The 19,285-nt window shown below is 31.9% G+C and overlaps 1 protein-coding gene across 1 annotated transcript in view; it reads right to left on the bottom strand.

Moving 5' to 3' along the window:
- LOC111718032 (uncharacterized) overlaps positions 1-19,285 on the bottom strand; it is a 35,571-nt gene that overhangs the window by 9,353 nt on the left and 6,933 nt on the right. Inside the window, exons 2-10 of the mRNA XM_023493516.1 lie at positions 12,010-12,204; positions 9,912-10,036; positions 8,458-8,545; positions 7,136-7,214; positions 6,859-7,032; positions 6,091-6,179; positions 3,883-4,108; positions 1,760-1,861; positions 584-705 (exon numbers count right to left, since the gene is read on the bottom strand). Coding sequence (XP_023349284.1) covers positions 584-705; positions 1,760-1,861; positions 3,883-4,108; positions 6,091-6,179; positions 6,859-7,032; positions 7,136-7,214; positions 8,458-8,545; positions 9,912-10,036; positions 12,010-12,204 — 1,200 coding nt within the window. The remainder of the gene's footprint in view (positions 1-583; positions 706-1,759; positions 1,862-3,882; positions 4,109-6,090; positions 6,180-6,858; positions 7,033-7,135; positions 7,215-8,457; positions 8,546-9,911; positions 10,037-12,009; positions 12,205-19,285) is intronic.

Raw genomic sequence — 19,285 nt, 5'->3', positions numbered from 1 at the left:
CCCCCTTCATAATAAGAAAACATGCAATGGACTTGCAATGGACCAAATGGAAAGGCAATTTTAAGTGATCATTCATTTAAAGAACCCCTTCCCGGTCCACTCCAGTATTATTTTAATCTTTGTCTGAGTATTGTATAATAAGGAGATACTTTCCTTTTCCATTTTATAAAGTGTTAAATTCTGTAAATTATGGTTTTTGTCTCTGATGCATAAATTCGCCAATCACTTATAAAGAAAACCCACAAAAATAAATAGCTTGCAAAATTATTCAATGAAGTTTTTGAATAAACCTTTATCAATGGAGAGCTCTGCGAAAAGCAGCTCATTACTGCAATAGGTACGAAGATAAAATGAGACAATTTTTCTCTATATAATTCTACAAATGAGAATACTATTGCTGATCGTTTTATATTGAATAAAGTTGTTAAGAAGAAGAAATTTTGAATAGAAAAATGACGAAACTTGCATAGTTTTAGCTAGGACAAAGATTCCAAAGGTACCGTAGTGATTCGGGTATGTCCCTCTTTAATTACGATGTAACTTGAAATTATGTCGACAGTCCCTTTAAGTAAAAATGTCCTACATCTACAAACTGGTGGAAACTCTGAGTAGAATCCTGTTGCTAGGCAGCTACGCCGAGCCGGTCCAACGAGCAGGTGACCCTCGTCACAAACATACTCAATCCGGGATCCAACATCAAAATTTCTAGACCATATGGTTTACAGAATACACCACTTTAAAACAAGAGTGAAAATAAAGAGAAAGTTGAAAACAAAATAAATATTCGAATATTATTAATCATAAATTGTTTATTATACAATTTTCATCCCGAAAAAAACTTTTTGAAACATAAAATACAACTTATAAAAGAAAAAAATTATGGAATTGAGTCTTTGCCACAAACTTAATCTTAATCTAATCCCTATATTTTTGCAAACATAATTTGAAATATCTAAGGTCTACGATATTGCGTTGCAAAGATATGGGGATTAAAAAATTAATTTTTATGGCGAAGACTCAATTCCTTAAAAGAAAAAGCAAAGATTTTATGTTGACAACAATTTCTCAAAGATAGTTAACGAACTGTCATTTAGTGTAAAGGTTTCACATTTTTTTGCAATATCTAATTATACTTTTCTCAAACCTCACATTAAGTGTTAACAAGACAATGTGATTTTTCGAATTATTTTTCACATGTGTTTTGCTTTATTAAAACACTAATAATTCATCATCATGTTTGATAACAACAAATCAAGTACATTTAAATAATAATGATCAAGAGATCTCCATGTTTAACGTTTTTTACTTATATTTATTGTGATTTTTCTGCAAGAGGGACCCAGAACGTTTTTATGCAACAAATGTAGCCTGAGAAGCTCAGCCTGCAGTACAGTGTACATATACAGGGTTACCCACAAGGGATGAGATTTCAGAGACGACTGTATGGATTATATTTAGTCCATTTCCTTGCATTCATGGTTCATTGAAGGTCAAAAAAGGCTTATTTCTGTGCTTAATCATTTAGTAAACCATCAAAATAATCAATTGAGAGCGGAAACCAAAAATCAAGCTTCAAATCGTCATATTTTTAGAGTTTTGGATCGTCTTTACAGTCTCATCCTGTTATATTTAAGCTCATTTTAAACAATATTTTACTTTTCTTTTACTCTTGAATTTTTAGAAAACTGAACCAATCTTGCAGAGTGCAGAATCATGCTGTGTAGTAAAATTTCTTGGCATGGTTCAAATACTTTCCGACTTATTAAACGAATAAGAATTATACTCACTGTGTTGGCAGATATAGTTCAGGTTCTGATCACATTTAGTATCAGACCATAACCAGCCTTTAGTTCCATCAAACCTAGATAGATAGATAGTAGATATTCAAGAAGAATGCATCAAAGAAACTGAGCACTTATCACAAACTCTAATTATTTAATCCAAATATATTTTCAGCCTGATGTTGTTAACCTTTGATATTTTAAATTATGAATTTACCTGGAAAGAAAGTTTAAAATATCAAAGATTTGCTTCATCATGTTTCAAAAATATTGGGACTATAAAATTAGATATACTAAGATAAAAGAATACTGCGAAGGGCGGAAAGAAAATTCAAAAAAGAATTGTTGATTGAAGGGAAGTGAACTGAAGGAAAGGGAAAGTATAATAACTAAATGAGTATATATATATGTATATATGTAGTGTATATACCCAGCTGTCAGAATATTAAGTTCTAAAGCGTATTTACAATTAAAGTATTAAATCCAACATGTGTTTTGAGCCAAGGGCAGCAGATGGATTCAACATGACAGAAATAAGTTGAAGAAATTTTATAAACTGGGAAAAAGAATTGTAGAAACCTGACCCCCGAGGAAAATAGAAAAATTGAATAAAATCTTTCTTTAAAGTTTAAAAACAAATTGTTTTATAATTTAAGAAAAAAAAAACTAAAACTTTCATCTCATCTAAACCATTATCATAAAAAACTGAAAATTCTTTACATTTCCTATCCATATGTTATATACACAATATACACAAGCAAAGTTTTCAAAGTTGTACATGCCCTCAAGAGAATGATTCAGGAAAAAAAGAAACTTAATCATGGACAACTTTTTTTTGTTAACTCATTCTCCATTCTCCAAATAATTAAATATATAAGTTAGATTACTTTTCTTTCTTTATTGTGTGGGGGAAAATGTACAACGATGTATTTGAAAATCTTCAATGATTAACGCATATATACTGATTCTGAAACTTCTAACTACAGGGTGTTCCACGACACATGACAATTAGTAAATAGTTTTGAATTTCGTCTTCCATACACTATATTAGATATTAAAGGCTGTTTGCAGTTTATTTCGTTTAAAAAATCTTTTGCTCAACTTTATTTTAATTTCAAATTATTTTTACTTTGATATAATATTGTTATTATTGTCTTTGGTATTAAACAACTGAACAAATTATGTAAGAAGTCATTCTAAACTATTTACCAACTGTCATGTTTCGTGGGACACCCTGTATCTTATTCAAAAAAAACTATTCCACAGTTTTCTGGGTCTGACTGTAAGATGAAAAATGACAAATTGTAAATCCTGGTTTAAAAGTATGCGATTGCGAACCTTTACTTAAGATTCAATTTTCAGCCAGAAAAAAAATATTTTTGTCCATTATTATTTTTTTGGTTGGATGTGTTATGAATATCAAAGAAAGATACATCAGGTTTTTTTTACTCTATTTTGAATGAATTTTGAATGAAAGATTTATGACTGATTTTATTCTAGTAATGAACAACCACAGGGTTGAGAGTTTACAGCTGATTATAACGTTAATCGTTCAATTTAATTTCAAACAAATCATTCAGATTCAGTTATCGATTATTTTTCGACGCATTCGTATATAGTTATTATTTCATAATATTTGTTTTATATACAATGCACATGAAACGACTTTTTTCCGCTAGGTGTCTCTGCATCGAAAGCATCTGGCGGCCAACTATTTAGGCGTTTTACAAAGCAAATCAAAAATATTATCAAATATTAATTATAAATGAATGCGCCCAAAAATAATCGATGACTAAAGGCTATAATATCTGAATGATTTGTTGAAAAATTAAATTGATTTTTTATGATTCGAGCCGTATATTGCAACTTTCTGAATTTGTATGGACGCAACGTTCTTCAGTTTTAGTCGTTTTTAACAATTTCTCCTTACAAACACAATAGATAGAAGTAAGATTAGTAGCAATCAAAAGCAATAATTTTTCGCCGTAAGCCTATACCACTTTCATTTTTCGCGAACACTCCCTTTAACTTTAACGTTTAACGTGTTTATTTTCTTGCAAAATCAAAATAGAAAGGGATTATTCTGAATGAAAGCACACACCTGGCACAATTCTCGTTTCCTCCGGGTAAATTCCAGAACGAAACCGTCACAGATTTTCCAGAGATCCATTTCCAGTTTTTAGAATCCAGCTGATCCCTCTCTGCTCCCAACCAGTACTGACCATTAGGATCCCCTCTATGTCTTCTCCATAACTCCCAGGAGAGGAAACCCTGGAGAGCGGGATTGGATTCATCTACCAGAGATCCTCCACGCTCAGTACAGAACTCTAAACAGAATCCAATATTAAAGAAACCCTGGAGCGCAGGGTTAGATTCATCTACTAGAGATCCTCCACGCTCAGTACAGAACTCTAAACAGAATCCAATATTAAAGAAACCCTAGAGCGCAGGGTTGGATTCATCTACTAGAGATCCATCCTGCTCAGTACAGAACTCTAAACAGAATCCAATATTAAAGAAACCCTGGAGAGCAGGGTTAGATTCATCTACTAGAGATCCTCCACGCTCAGTACAGAACTCTAAACAGAATCCAATATTAAAGAAACCCTGGATAGCAGGGTTGGATTCATCTACTAGGAATCCATCCTGCGCAGTACAGAACTCTAAACAGAATCCAATATTAAAGAAACCCTTGAGAGCAGGGTTGGATTCATCTACCAGAGATCCTCCACGCTCAGTACAGAACTCTAAACAGAATCCAATATTAAAGAAACCCTAGAGCGCAGGGTTGGATTCATCTACTAGAGATCCATCCTGCTCAGTACAGAACTCTAAACAGAATCCAATATAAAAAAAACCCTGGAGAGCTGGGTTGGATTCATCATTTTCTCTCAATACAGTTAGTGGTATATATATAATCTGAATAGTGAATTAAATACTCGGGTAATACCAAGCTTTAAAATTGTTAACCAATCCTAGGGACGTAAGATTATTCCAGGGGAGGGGGGGTGCAAAACTGGCCAAGACAAGGTGAAAATATGGAGGAAAGTGCAAAGTCAAGTGGAAGAAACCCACGATGTGTACGCTTCTAACCAATCATTTACAATTTTAAAATTAATTTGAAACCGAATATACTTAGTAGAACAGATTACTCCCTTGTAAGTAATTCCAATCGTAAAATTAAATTTATAGAAATAAAGGAATTGAGTCTTTTTTCAAACAATGAATTCTGTTAGACTAAATAAACTAAGTTTGAAATATCAAAGGTTTACTAAGCCAGGTTGTAAAGATATAGGAATTAGAAAATTTGAATCTGTGGCAAAGACTCAATTCCTTTGTTTTCAGAACTTCATAATCCATGCAATGCACGAAGTCACAGCATGATGTCATTTTTTAACTTACTTGAAGAAAATGAAAGTTTTGATAGAAAAAACAGTTATCATCAAAATACCCTAAAGGAATTGAGTCTTTTTTGCAAACTCCAATTTTTTTATCTTTGCAGCCTGATGGTGACGGTTGATATTTTAAACTTCAATTATTTATTCCAACAGAATTCACAGTTTGAAATATCTAAGGTCTAACATATTGGCATGCAAAGATTAGAGATTAGAAACTCACAGTTTGTGGAAAAGACTCAATTGAAACTAGAGTAATTGCATATGTGATATTATTATAAAACAATTGAATTAGCTTGATCGTAAATTTTACAACTCAAATAACGACAACTTGCTTTTATTTCAAAAATAAGACAATTCTGTTTCAACCTAACCTAAGGCCGAATTTATAGAATTTGAGTGGCGGCTTAAATTTAAACCTCGGCTCAAATATGGTTGGTTCCACTTAAAATTGTATAAAGAAACTTAGGGGTCCTCCTTGAAAATCCAGTGAGTGTTTACTTTAGAACCCATTTTTACCCATTAAATGTAGAGTTTTCATAGTTTCTTTTTTAAATATGTTTGTTTGTATATTTTATATATTTAGGCAAAAATGGTTTTAAAGCTTTTTTTACGGATTTTAAATGGGAGAACAAAATATGATTGAAAATATTCCGATATACGGACAGAATAAACTTTGTTGGTTTATAAGTTACAGGTTGTCCCACAAAACAAGACAGTTGGTGACTGGTTTTAAATGTCTTCTTCCATAATTTATACAGTTCTTTGATGCCAAACAGAGTAATAAAAATGTCTGTCATATTATAGTAAAATTGATTTATCTTATCTTATATAGTATATTGAAGAAGACATTCAATACTATTTATTAACTGTCATGTTTCGTGGGACACCCTGTAGTTTTACTTGAGGTGTACCTTTAGCTTCGTTAAATTGTTTTGGTTGTTGTCCGTAGAATATATAACATTTCCCGTTGTACGTAGCTGTACTGCCAGGCTTCTGATCCCTAGACAAAAATACAAAAAAATACAAATTTGTTTTTAGAATTAGGATGGATCAGATTACAATAAAAGGGAGCTAGCAACTTTAAAAAATCAAGGTTTGCAAAGCCGGGAACCCATGATTAAGGGGGCGGGGTGCGAGAAACTCAGAAGGGTGGGCGCAAAATGCATTTTTTTCTGGCAACACAATTTCTATCGATCAAGTTTCAATCAATTATATCCGCAGCAAATAAAAGGGATTAACCCTGCTTGCTAGCTACAGAGACACCTGTTCCATACAGAATTTTGGGGGCCGTGAAAGACACTTTATATAAAAATCTCTTTTTTAAAAAATAATTTTCTCAGGGAAATTTCCCGATAAAATATTGTGTTCATTATACCTATTGCAATCTCTACGAAATGATTAGATTAGAATTAGGATCAGGGATTATGGATTAGGATTATGGATTATGGATAAGGATTATGGATTACTAGCTAAAGGGCACGGCGTTGCCCGTTGAATTTTTTAAAATCGAATTTTTAAAGACGACATTTTTTTAGCCATTGTTACCCCGGGGCATCCATGGGTTCCCTCAAATAATTTCAGCCCAACTGATCCAGCCGTTTGGCCGGATGGATGGATGGATTATGGACTAGGATTCGGGATTAAAATGAGGAGAAAAGTCAGTTTCATCGATCATGTACCTGAATGTCGGACATCTTTCAATCGGTAGTGCTTGATCAGTGTACACAAAAGCTTCACAAATAGAAAGTGAGACCCCTGGGGGCCCCTCGAAATGTACACTTACAAACGCCCCTGGCATTGGGGGGTTGCAGGGGAGAAACAGGGGTCGACCTTCTTCAATAAACCCGGTAAACCTGGAAGAAATAATACAAGTAGTATTTTTATCATTATCATTACTTTTGTTATTTATTTTTAAATAATTACAAATATTATTATTTTTAAGATATTTTTGTTCACCTGTTACAAATTGGATTAACACCAAGGTCTGGTCTATTGTTACCAACCCTCACAACAATGGTAGCTTTTCTTCCTTTAGCTGTAACAAAAATTATAATTAGTAACATGACAACATTATGACATGACAACATGGTTACACGACAACTGGTAACATGACAATTAAGCATGAATACATGGTAACATGATAACATGATACCATGACAAAATGGTAACATGGTATAACATGATAACAAGCTAAACATGACAACATTATGGCATGAATACATGGTAACATGACAACATGGTAACATAACAACATGGTAACATAACAACATGACAACATGGTAACATGACAACATGGTTAACTGGCAACATGGTAGCATGAACACTTAGTAACAAGACAATGACATGACAACATGAAAACATGGTAATATGACAGCTTTGTAAAATGACAACATGGTAACATGATAACAGACGAATTTTTACCATCCATAAAGCTGAGAAATGACCATCTAAGCTTGAAGAAAAATAATTAAATAAAAGATTTCCCTTTCACTCTACACTTTACACTTGCAGGCACAAAAAGTGAATACTCCATGACGGGAGCTATACACAGCAAACAATCTGCAAGCTTGGTAGTCAGAACAGAAGAAGAAGGTGGGGGGGAGGGACAATCTGCATGCTTGGTAGTCAGGATAGAAGNAAACAGATAGATGGATAAACAGATAGATGGATAAACAGATAGATGGATAAACAGATAGATGGATAAACAGATAGATGGATAAACAGATAGATGGATAAACAGATAGATGGATAAACAGATAGATGGATAAACAGATAGATGGATAAACAGATAGATGGATAAACAGATAGATGGATAAACAGATAGATGGATAAACAGATAGATGGATAAACAGATAGATGGATAAACAGATAGATGGATAAACAGATAGATGGATAAACAGATAGATGGATAAACAGATAGATGGATAAACAGATAGATGGATAAACAGATAGATGGATAAACAGATAGATGGATAAACAGATAGATGGATAAACAGATAGATGGATAAACAGATAGATGGATAAACAGATAGATGGATAAACAGATAGATGGATAAACAGATAGATGGATAAACAGATAGATGGATAAACAGATAGATGGATAAACAGATAGATGGATAAACAGATAGATGGATAAACAGATAGATGGATAAACAGATAGATGGATAAACAGATAGATGGATGAACAAATAAATGGATAAATAGATAAACAGACAAACAGACAAATAGGTAAACAGATAAACCGATAAACAGAGAAACATATAAACAGAAAATCTCACCGCAACAGCTCTGTCCGAAATCTATCCTGACCAGCTGGACCATGTAGGGCTCTAACAAGTTCACGTACCACCAGGGGGACTTTTCAACCTAGATATTCATTCACTCATTTATTCATCCTTTTATTAATTTATTTATTCATTTATTTATTCATTTATTTATTTATTTATTTATTTATTCATTTTTTTCATACACCCATTCACCTATTTATTCATTTATTTATTTATTCCTTTATTTATCTATTCTACTATTCATTCACATATAAATAATTTTCTTCATTTATTTATTTGTTCCATTTTCTTCTGTCATATATTCATTTATTTATTTATTCTTTTATTCATTTATTTATCTGTTTTCAATTATTTTCACAAAATTTCATACATTTCAGTCTGTTGCATTCACTTTCTTTCATTTTTTTCCTTTCCGCACAGTTTCAATGCATTTTTTATCTTATTTATTTCATATCAATTTAATTTGGGTTTTATTAATATCATTGATTATCTTTTATTTTATTATATTATCATTTCTTTTCTTTAACATTTCCATAAAAAAATTAATTAGTTAATAGAATCTTTCACTATTCATTCTACATCTAGCTTTTAAAGAATAATATCATGAATAAAAACAAGAATGCACCGTTATATATATATATCATATTATATTATATTATATAATATATGATAATGTATATAGAAACAAGAAGAATAAGCAGGAAATGAAAAATAATTGCTTGTTTAGTAATTATAAAATAGAGAAGAGGGGTCATGCGTTATTTACAGATTATATTTAGTTTGACGTCATCAATTATAATATGAACCAACACATTTTATTCTCATGATTAAGCAAAAGTATTCGTAAAAAATGAATACAAGAAATAACAAAAACAAACACAGTGCCAAACATTACGAGAGACGGAAAAATTAACCTTAATGGGACTGTAGGCAAAATTTTAACTGACCCTTCATTAATAGATTGTTGCATATTCGATTCACTCTTGAAACCTCAATTTAAGTTATCCTTGTTTTGTCACTGAAAATTGATTCTTTTTATTGTGTTAAACTTGCGAAAATGACTAGCGGATTTATATTTCATACAGAAGAGACAATGCGGGAAAATGTCAGAATTGATATCTGTAAAATTTAAGGTAGATGAACTACGAACATCTTTATTGTGGTAACTCTGATAAAGATGTAAAGTTGGTACCATTGTTAATTGTACATGCCAATTATTAATTTGAAAGTACTCTGCAGTACAATTAAGTAAACAAAATAATTGAACAAACTTTATCATTAAATACGAAAAAGGGTAAAAAATAGATAATAATAATAGACACAGCCATAGTCGTATATATCAATACAATGGAGACCGACTTTTTATTTTAATTAAATATCAATTCAATTTCAATCCAAACAAACAGAGATTACTACTTTATATATTTATATAAATATATTCCAACCTCAGTAAGACTGCATGTGCTAAGGTCGAAGAAAGTACTGGTGCTGCCATCTACTGCTTTCTGTGGAATCCCTCCCTCTGCCACACTAGACTGCATAGGAGCCTTACCAGCGGCAACATTTAGAACTAAACAAAATGGTGGTTTTTAGATTTTTCTTTTTTTATCGAGAGAACAATAACATTGAGTTTTTTGCTATAATGACTTAATATAAGGAAGTCAGCTGATTTAATCATATTTTATTTATATTTATTTAACCTTGCATCTGTTTTAACCGTTATATGCAGTGTATGTAATGCATGCGTTACTGCAATGTATGTAATGCACGCGTTACAATAAACTCTCTTATAATGTGCTTGCGTGGTGTTTAGTTTGATATATGGAACGTTTTGATGTGTTTGATATGTTTGATTTGTTTGATTTTTTTGTGTTTGATGTTTTTGATGTGTTTGATGTGTTTGCTGTGTTTGATGTGTTTGATGTGTTTGATTTATTTGATATGTTTGATATGTTTGATGTGTTTGATGTGTTTGATATGTTTGATGTGTTTGATGTGCTTGATGTGTTTGATGTGTTTGATGTGTTTGATGTGTTTGATGTGTTTGATATGTTTGATGTGTTTGATATGTTTGATGTGTTTGATGTGTTTGATGTTTGATATGTTTGATGTGTTTGATATGTTTGATGTGTTTGATGTGTTTGTTTGATGTGTTTGATGTGTTTGATGTGTTTGATGTGTTTGATGTGTTTGATGTGTTTGATGTGTGTGAAAGGTTCCGCTCTGTATATTTTGCTCAGCGAACTTTCCACAAAGATTCACTTCTAAAGTTCAGAAGGCTGCATGTAATCAGGAGATAAGAATAGGAAACCGGGACCTAGAAAATAAGAACAGGAAACCAGGAACTAGGAACAAAGAGCAAGAAAACGGGACCTAGAAACCAAGATCATAAAACCAGGAACCAGGAACCAGGAACAGGAATCAAGAATCAAGGGTTATGAATATAAAGAAACCAGGAACCAGGAACTAGGAATCAAGAATCAAGGGTTATGAATATTAAAAAACCAGGAACCAGGAACCAGGAACCAGGAACAGGAATCAAGAATCAAGGGTTATGAATATAAAGAAACCAGGAACAAGGAACTAGGAATCAAGAATCAAGGGTTATAAATATTAAGGAACCAGGAACAAGGAACCAGGAACCAGGAACAGGAATCAAGGGTTATAAATATTAAGAAACCAGGAACCAAGAACCAGGAACCAGGAACCAGGAACTATGAATCAAGGGTTATGAATATCAAGAAACCAGGAACAAGGAACCAGGAACCAGGAACGAGGAATCAAGAATCAAAGGTTATGAATATTAAGAAACCAGGAACCTAGAACCAGGAACCAGGAACTATGAATCAAGGGTTATGAATATCAAGAAACCAGGAACAAGGATATAATAAATTTGACTAAAAGGACCAAATATTTTGATTTGAAGGAACCAGGAACCAGGAACGAGGAAACAGGAACCAAGAACCAGGAATCAAGGGTTATGAATATTAAGAAACCAGGAACCAGGAACCAGGAACTAGGAATCAAGAATCAAGGGTTATGAATATTAAGAAACAAGGAACAAGGATATGATAAATTTGACTAAAAAGACCAAATATTCTGATTTGAAGGACTGACATTTTCTGGTTGAACTCCTTCATATATATTCAAGGTATACAGCGTGACAAACCTTGGAGATTTTACACACATTTTATGGAGAAACTTTTTTCATTTTTAACAAAAAAGCAGAAAGAAAATTAGTATTGATCGTAAAATATGATTCTATAGATCTTTTGCAATGTGCTTTGTAATATTTTTTCAATTGAACATATATCGGCATCTGTTAAGGAATATTCTTAAACATTCTCAATATTAAGCGTAGCATATATCATATAACTATATCTATGTGATTTTGTATACTTATTTTTAAAGTCTAAACAAACTCTATTAAGAATTTAAAGAACTCGTAAAATAAGCAACACAATAATCTCTTTAAAAGCATAGTATAAAATTGTCTACAAAATGGTGAAAAAGTTACTAAATTCATGAAAATTGATAACTTACCACAGAATGGTATTCCTTGAGGTGACCATGTACCATTCTCCCCGCACACCCGGCGTGCCGGGCCAAGGAGTTCGAAACCCCGGTCACACGTGTACTCTGCTATAGCCCCGGTCGAGACGGTCTGGGAAGCTCCTGGCTCGGTAAATTGTACTGTACTGTGGGCAGGGGCACCAGGGAATCCACAGCTGGACAAACCTAAACAAACAAACATCTTTATAATAAAATGTTTTTTTTTACGGAATTAATCATATTTTAATCAATTCATTGGAGAGAGAGAGTCCAGGGGCGTTCAAGGGGGGGGGTGCATATGAGGCTTAGCCCCATGAAAAAGAAAAAAACTATAATTTCCTGGGGGATTTCTCCCCCACGGGCCCCCCACCCTCATAATTTGAAAAAGTTTAAGACTCTCCCATGGATTTCATGAATTCGTCCCTGAAAGACACTATCAATGGTTTTTTATACTGTTGTCCTACTCTTGTAAATCATTGGAGATATAATGCAGTCGACTAGTAAATTAACTAGTATAACTATTTTTATATGATCATTTGTGATAAAGCACTTTATTTTTTCTATAAATAATGAACAGAGAAAAATACACGAGTCGCCGCAGGCTTTAAAATTTTCAACACCTGTTGTTGTAAACAAATCTCTTTTTTCACGATTAATACTAAAAACCAATATGTCACGATGGTTTAAAAATTAATTATAATATTTTTACATATATTCTAGTCAAACTATTGATACCTTAAAGCTGTATATTTTTAAAGAAATTAGTCTTTGCGTCAAACTCAGATTTTCTGATTCGTATATCTTTGCAACCCAGAGTTTAAATGTTAATACAAATTTTTAATAGATATTCCTACGCAAGAAAATTATTTAGATTTAAATTTTTATTTCATTTTCATTCTTTAATTCATAAAGTTTAATGTGAATTGACTATTGTGTGAGATAATGAATAAAAAGTTTTAAAAACAGTTTTTAATTTTTATGTCTCTGATTTAAAATGAAATCACTGTGAACCATGTAGACAGAAGGAGTATGTCAAAACTATACAACATTTCTAGTCTGACTTTGTGATCGCAGCTCTTCTAGTTTTTACAACATAAATACAAGAAATTTAAAATATTTTTGTTCTTCTAAATAACACTTTAATAAAATAAGTTATGATTGAAAACATTTCAGATTTTTATGCAATTTACTTTAATATGACGTGAATTACAGAGAGAAAACATGAACAATCTTGTGAGAACATTACAGGCTGAGGTTGAAGGTATGCGGTTTCTGCTAATTTAGCTTTGCAAAAAGAATCTAGAATTATTAAATATTTAACAACCAAAATTGTAATAAAACATAATTGTTTTGGAGAAAACTTTTTCCTTTGAGAAAATCTTAATTCATTTTTCCAAAATTTTTCTATCCTTTTATTTAGGAAGTTGTTTTGAAATTCAAGGTTGTGTGCCAAATATTTAAATTTTTGTCATACACACAATGCGGACGATTTCTTTCACTTTTAAAAATCATTGCGAATTAAATGAAAAAAATGAAACACAAATTGAATACTTCTCTCTCGTTTCTGTTCCTTTCTTATTAATCCATTTCCGAGTCTTCAGTGTGCTTTTTTGTGTAATTTAATACTTATAGTAAAAGATCATTACAAACTTAATAATCACTTTTATTCAGCTGAATTAATGTAAAAGGAGAATGTTTGTCCGAAATGCGAGAAATGATTTAATTGTAGCAAAATAATAATTCTCTTAGAGCTTGAATATGTTTATTAAAAATTCTAAAAACCACAAATGAACATTTTTAAACAATGCATGCTGTATGAAATAATCAGGTTTTTTGATTTCTCTTTAGTTGCAGTATAACTGACAAAAACTAGATATATTACGGAATTTGATTTATTTATAGAAATATTAAGCTCTTACGCAATTCACCATCCCATGTAATTTCACATGGCATTTTAACAAAAGAGTTTCGGAAAAAAGATAACAGTTTTACTCATAGATACAAAACTTTTTATAAACATATTTTTTCCCAATGCAAACTTATAAAAATGTCTTTTTTTGTGTTCAGCTGTAGATAATGCAGTACAGTACAACAGCTAGAGATTTTCTTGAGTGTACAGCATTTAAAGTACAGTATATTATTTTTGTAATTCTTAATTCGTTTTTTAACTAATATAAAATAAACATTATAAATTTTAAATGTATATTCAAATAAGTTTGAACATTCATTTGATTAAAGTTATGTGGGAATATTACTATTAAAATCATCCTTAAAATTGAAGCTTACATATAAGGAGCTACAAACATACTAAGCTTACAAGCTCAGAGGGGTGCTTACACTAGACTAACACTTCGGAAAAGTTCTATTGAATATTTGCTGGATAGAAGAATGCTATTTTAACCCGTTGTGTGCTGGGTGTACAGTGATGTACAGAGTTACAAGCCACAGCAGGAATGTAATTTAGTATTGATGGAAGACAATTACAAAATTGTACTCAGTAAAAAAATAAAAAAAAAATTCACCCGAGTAAAGGACAGCTTATGATTCTATTTATAGTTTGTGACAAAGACTCAATTCCTTTCTTTTAATTCTTATTATTATTTTTTTCCAGGATCAAACTCATCAAATATTGCCTCAAACATGAAAATAATCCTGCTGCGTCATGACGCATCGTTTAACACCGAAGATGGGGGGGGTTTCTCTCGGATACCGTTACTAGTGAAAGTGTATGAACTAATACAGATATTCCTACTTGTAGAATAGGATTCTATGAACCATGAATGAGAATAGAGAATAAATATATATTTTATCATAATTACTTTTCTCTCGTACTTTACAGTTTTGGTTTATTGTTTTTTAATTCCTTTTGTATGACTTTTCCGACTAAAAACTGAGCATTAATGATGAAAATTCATATTTTTTTTTGGGACATATGAAGATCCTGTTTATTCACCCGTATTCAGATAAATATACAATTATAGCCATAATTCTCTGGAATAGGAAGACGACCTTTAGTCTCAAGTTAAATACTCAAAATAGTTTAATGAACATGAGACACTGTAAACTGTGCAGTGTAAGCAGACTCATTTCATTTAATACGTGATTTAATAAGTTTAGTAAACTATTTGCTTTGTAACATCAAATAAACTTAACTATTACTTTAATGTCGTCTTCCTATTCCACAGTTTTCTGATTCTTACTGTAACATGTTTAAAAATAGTAAGTTCGGCGTGTGCTATATACTCCCTTTTTTAATCCTTTTATTTACTTTCATTGTTTCTAATTACTACGTTCTTTTATAAATTATAATCTATTGTAATATTAATAAGGAAAATAAAATCAAATTAATTTTCATCACAAACAACTTTCCATTTCTTTCACAAGCATTAATAATCATGGGAGTCAAAATTCATAAAAATTACAATAGTAATTGTACATAGTAATATCTCATATGTACACATTTGTACAGGAACTAGTTAGGCAGATGTGATTTTCTACAAAATACTAAGTATAGTACTGTACAGGTGCTTGAGGAACACATTTGTATTGTGTACATGTAGGCTTGTGCAATTGCTTAAGTGCACACTATCGTTTGTATACATGTAGGTTCAAAGTGTGCAGCTTTACAGAGCCCAAAACTTAAGACAGGGTATCGTTATGAAAACCAGTTTTGAAACCCGGGTTTCAAGAATGGGGTTAGGCAGTTTTGTGGATATCAATATTTTTGTTGTGAAATATTATTTTATTAAGTTTCTTCATATTCTTCATTTTTTAAAATTTCTTAAATCAAAATCTACACAATTGCCAAGACCCCAAAAAGGAAACTCGGGAGTTTCGTTCAACGATACTCTTTTAAATTTCGGGCTCAGTTGTAACTTAATACATGTGCACACATTTGATTCCACAATGTGCAGTTGCACATATGCACACGAACACAGGTGTGTACTGTGCAGGTACAAGTTTAATGTTTCTGTTCATAAATGTACACAGTATGAGTTTAATGTTATTGTCCTGAATATATTAGTATTATCATTATTACAATAATTCTATAACATTGTGTAATTATATATTGTATGCAGTATGCTACTACTGCTTAGATTAGATAATCAGATAGATGGAAATATAAACAAATAAAAGTTGGAATAGATAAAGTTAAAACGTGGATGGATAAATTTAATAGATATATGTACATTAATGAGCAAAACTAGCAAATGTTGCGTAAATAAGCATAATTAGCTGAATTGCCTGGCGTTGCCCAGGTAAGTTACTCCTGCAGTTTACCCGCGCTTGGTCTTAAATCATGATTTTAGCAGTGCCTGTGAAATTTTAAAAATTCCATAATTATTTTTGCCTATAGTCAACCCGTGGTACCCTTGGGTTCCCAAAATAAATGTCAGCCAATTTGGTTCAGCCGTTTGGCCAGCTAAGCGAACATATAAATGAGCTTTAATTTATTATACAGATAATGTTAAAAGATTTAGATAACCCAAGTTAGAAATATAGAACCTACCGGCACATTTTGAAATTACGATCATTTGTTCAAAATCAAGAGCATAATGTTAGAAACATAAAATTTGCGAGATGTTCATAAATATTAACAAAATGTTCATAAATTCTTATATAATGTTCATAAATACTAACAAAAGTTCATAAATGTTAACAAAACGTTCATAAATTCAAACAAAATGTTCAGAAATTTTAACAAAATGATCATAATTCTTACAAAATGTTCATAATTCTTACAAAATGTTCATAAATTCTAACACAATGTTCATCGATTCGAACAAAATGTTCAAGAATTCGAAATGTTTTCGGAAGTGAGTTGCGTCAATATTAGAAATTCATGATGATGCATACATTTTAAACCTATTGTTCTTTAATCCTGTTGAGAAAGTAGAAACGTGTATATTTATAAAACTCTAAACGGATTGCCATTGTTTTTTTAGCTTTTGTTTTTTACAAATAGCATATGGTCTGATATGGGAATCTAATTTGCTGGCTAATTAATACATTTGGACAACATTTTTAGAAACAAACTGAACACGATAATTAAATTTAACTTAAATAATATTATATATCTTTCCGTTGCATAGTATTGATTTGTAAATATATTTAAAAATAAAAAACATGGCTGTACATTTAATAATAACGAGAACGATTTCAAATTTTACTTGTAAAAGAATTATTTTTTAAATGCAGGTGCATTAAAAAGGCTTTAAATGCCGCATTAAATTTTATTAGGAGGAAGAGAAGGGTGGGGGGAGAGGGGGTAGAAATGACCAACATTGATCAGAAAAATGCATTTATTAGATTTTTTGTTTGAAATTTTATATAAAACTATCGAAAATATCAAAACAAATGACATGTTTAAGGGGACTGTAAACGTTATTTCATGTGACCCTGCCTTTATAAACTGTCTGATTCACAACTGTACTCTGTAAACATTTATCTGAATAGAAAAGAGAAAGATACCTTCGTTATCTATCTTAATACGTGTTAAACTCTGACGATTTTCTTTTTATCTCTGATGCATGGTCATTTTGATAGAGAAATTACTATTGAAAATAATCCATTTTTGTAAATCAAGGATATCTCATTCAGTCTAAGGATTAAGTGGTACCGTTGTGAATTGACCAATCTATAAATGTAAAGTCTCTAGAAATTACGTACACAGTCAGCTACCTTGCTTTAAAAATGAAAGTAACTAAGAAAACGAATGAAGATTGGAAGCGAGTAATAAAACCCTAAAACATCTGCTGCTGCTGCTTGAGAGAAATATTTAAAATGAAACCGAAATTTGGTATTTGCATTTTCCACTTTCCCTCTCCTTACACTTTCCTTAGATCCTCGGGCACCTTTTAGCAACATATGTCAGNTGGTTTTTGTCATTCTATTAGTCAAGACAATGTAAAAATGAAATCTACACAACTCCTCCCCCCCCCATGAACCTATTTCAACCTGTATATATTCGATATATATTTGACCAGAACTATCAACTGGGTCAAATTATACATAATAATACATACATAATACAAGGGGGGTATACAGGAGGGGGGGGGGGTGTTAGGAGATTACCCCCTGGAATTTAAAAAAAGTAAAGCTCCCAATTGAAAAAATCCTGTGTACGCCTCTCTCACTGTACACATCAAGCTTTACAAATGCTGTACAATTTAAGTACAGAACCTTACACTTCAAAGTGTAAAGACAGTGTACAGTGTACACACATTACATAGGTGTTAGGTTAGATCCCCAACGCAACTTCCCCAGTCACAACTTCCCCGGGACATCTTCCCCAATAACCAATTTCCCCAACAACAATTTCCCCAATTATTAATTTCCCCAACAACAATTTTCCCCAATCACTAATTTCCCCAACAGCAACTTCCCCAACACCAATTTCTTCATGCAGTAAAACAGCAACTTTCCCAACATAGAATTCTATTAAATAATTTCACCTTAAAAAGCAAACTTTATAATTCTGATAGTCAATTAGGCGAATCTATACAATTATATGCAAATAAGGATAATTACATGAACTATGTATATATATATATATATATATATAGTTAAAATCTCTGGTTGTCTGTTTGTCCGATCATAACTCAGGAACCCCTGGACTGATTTGCCCGAGCAATATATAGACCAGGAACCGTTATATCTCATGCGTCAAATCTCTGTAAGTGTGTACTGCAGTGGGAGGAGATAAAACAAGAGTTCAGGGGCAACGCATCATTTTTGAGGGAAAAGAGCTCAAGGGGTGGAATAAGAATATATTGCTATTGTATTTTCCATATTGACCAGAAAGCCAAAAATCATAAGTATTCGCTCTAACTTGATATATTAACTTGTTTTTTGTTGGACTGTAATATCACATCATTGCTTTAGTCCTTTCCCTTCAACTTCTGTGGGGGCACTGGGGTTGTTTATATTCCTCCCAGAGCTTACAGTACACAATTTGCGTACTATATATAAGTTGGGCGTTTCTGTATATAGTTCCTTAGATTTTCCTAAAATTTTGTATGTGCAACGGGAGAACCACGGGAATGTTCTTAGCTTGATTTTGAGAGTCTAAAATAAGTGGGTTAGCTTTTATCGGGAAAAATAGCTAAAATATTAAAAACCACCAAGTGCAGGTAAACGGCTGTAGTAACTTTGAGTAACGCTGGGTTCCCAAGCTAGTGAATGTATAAAACTTTGCTTATGTATTCAACCCTAAACTCCTTTAGTATTAATTTATATAATGAGCCCCCACCACCCCGCCACCCCT

Source organism: Eurytemora carolleeae, unplaced genomic scaffold (assembly GCF_000591075.1).
Source record: "Eurytemora carolleeae unplaced genomic scaffold, Eaff_2.0 scaffold411, whole genome shotgun sequence".
NCBI classification, from domain to species: domain Eukaryota; kingdom Metazoa; phylum Arthropoda; class Copepoda; order Calanoida; family Temoridae; genus Eurytemora; species Eurytemora carolleeae.
This window is presented reverse-complemented; position numbering and strand designations above follow the sequence as displayed.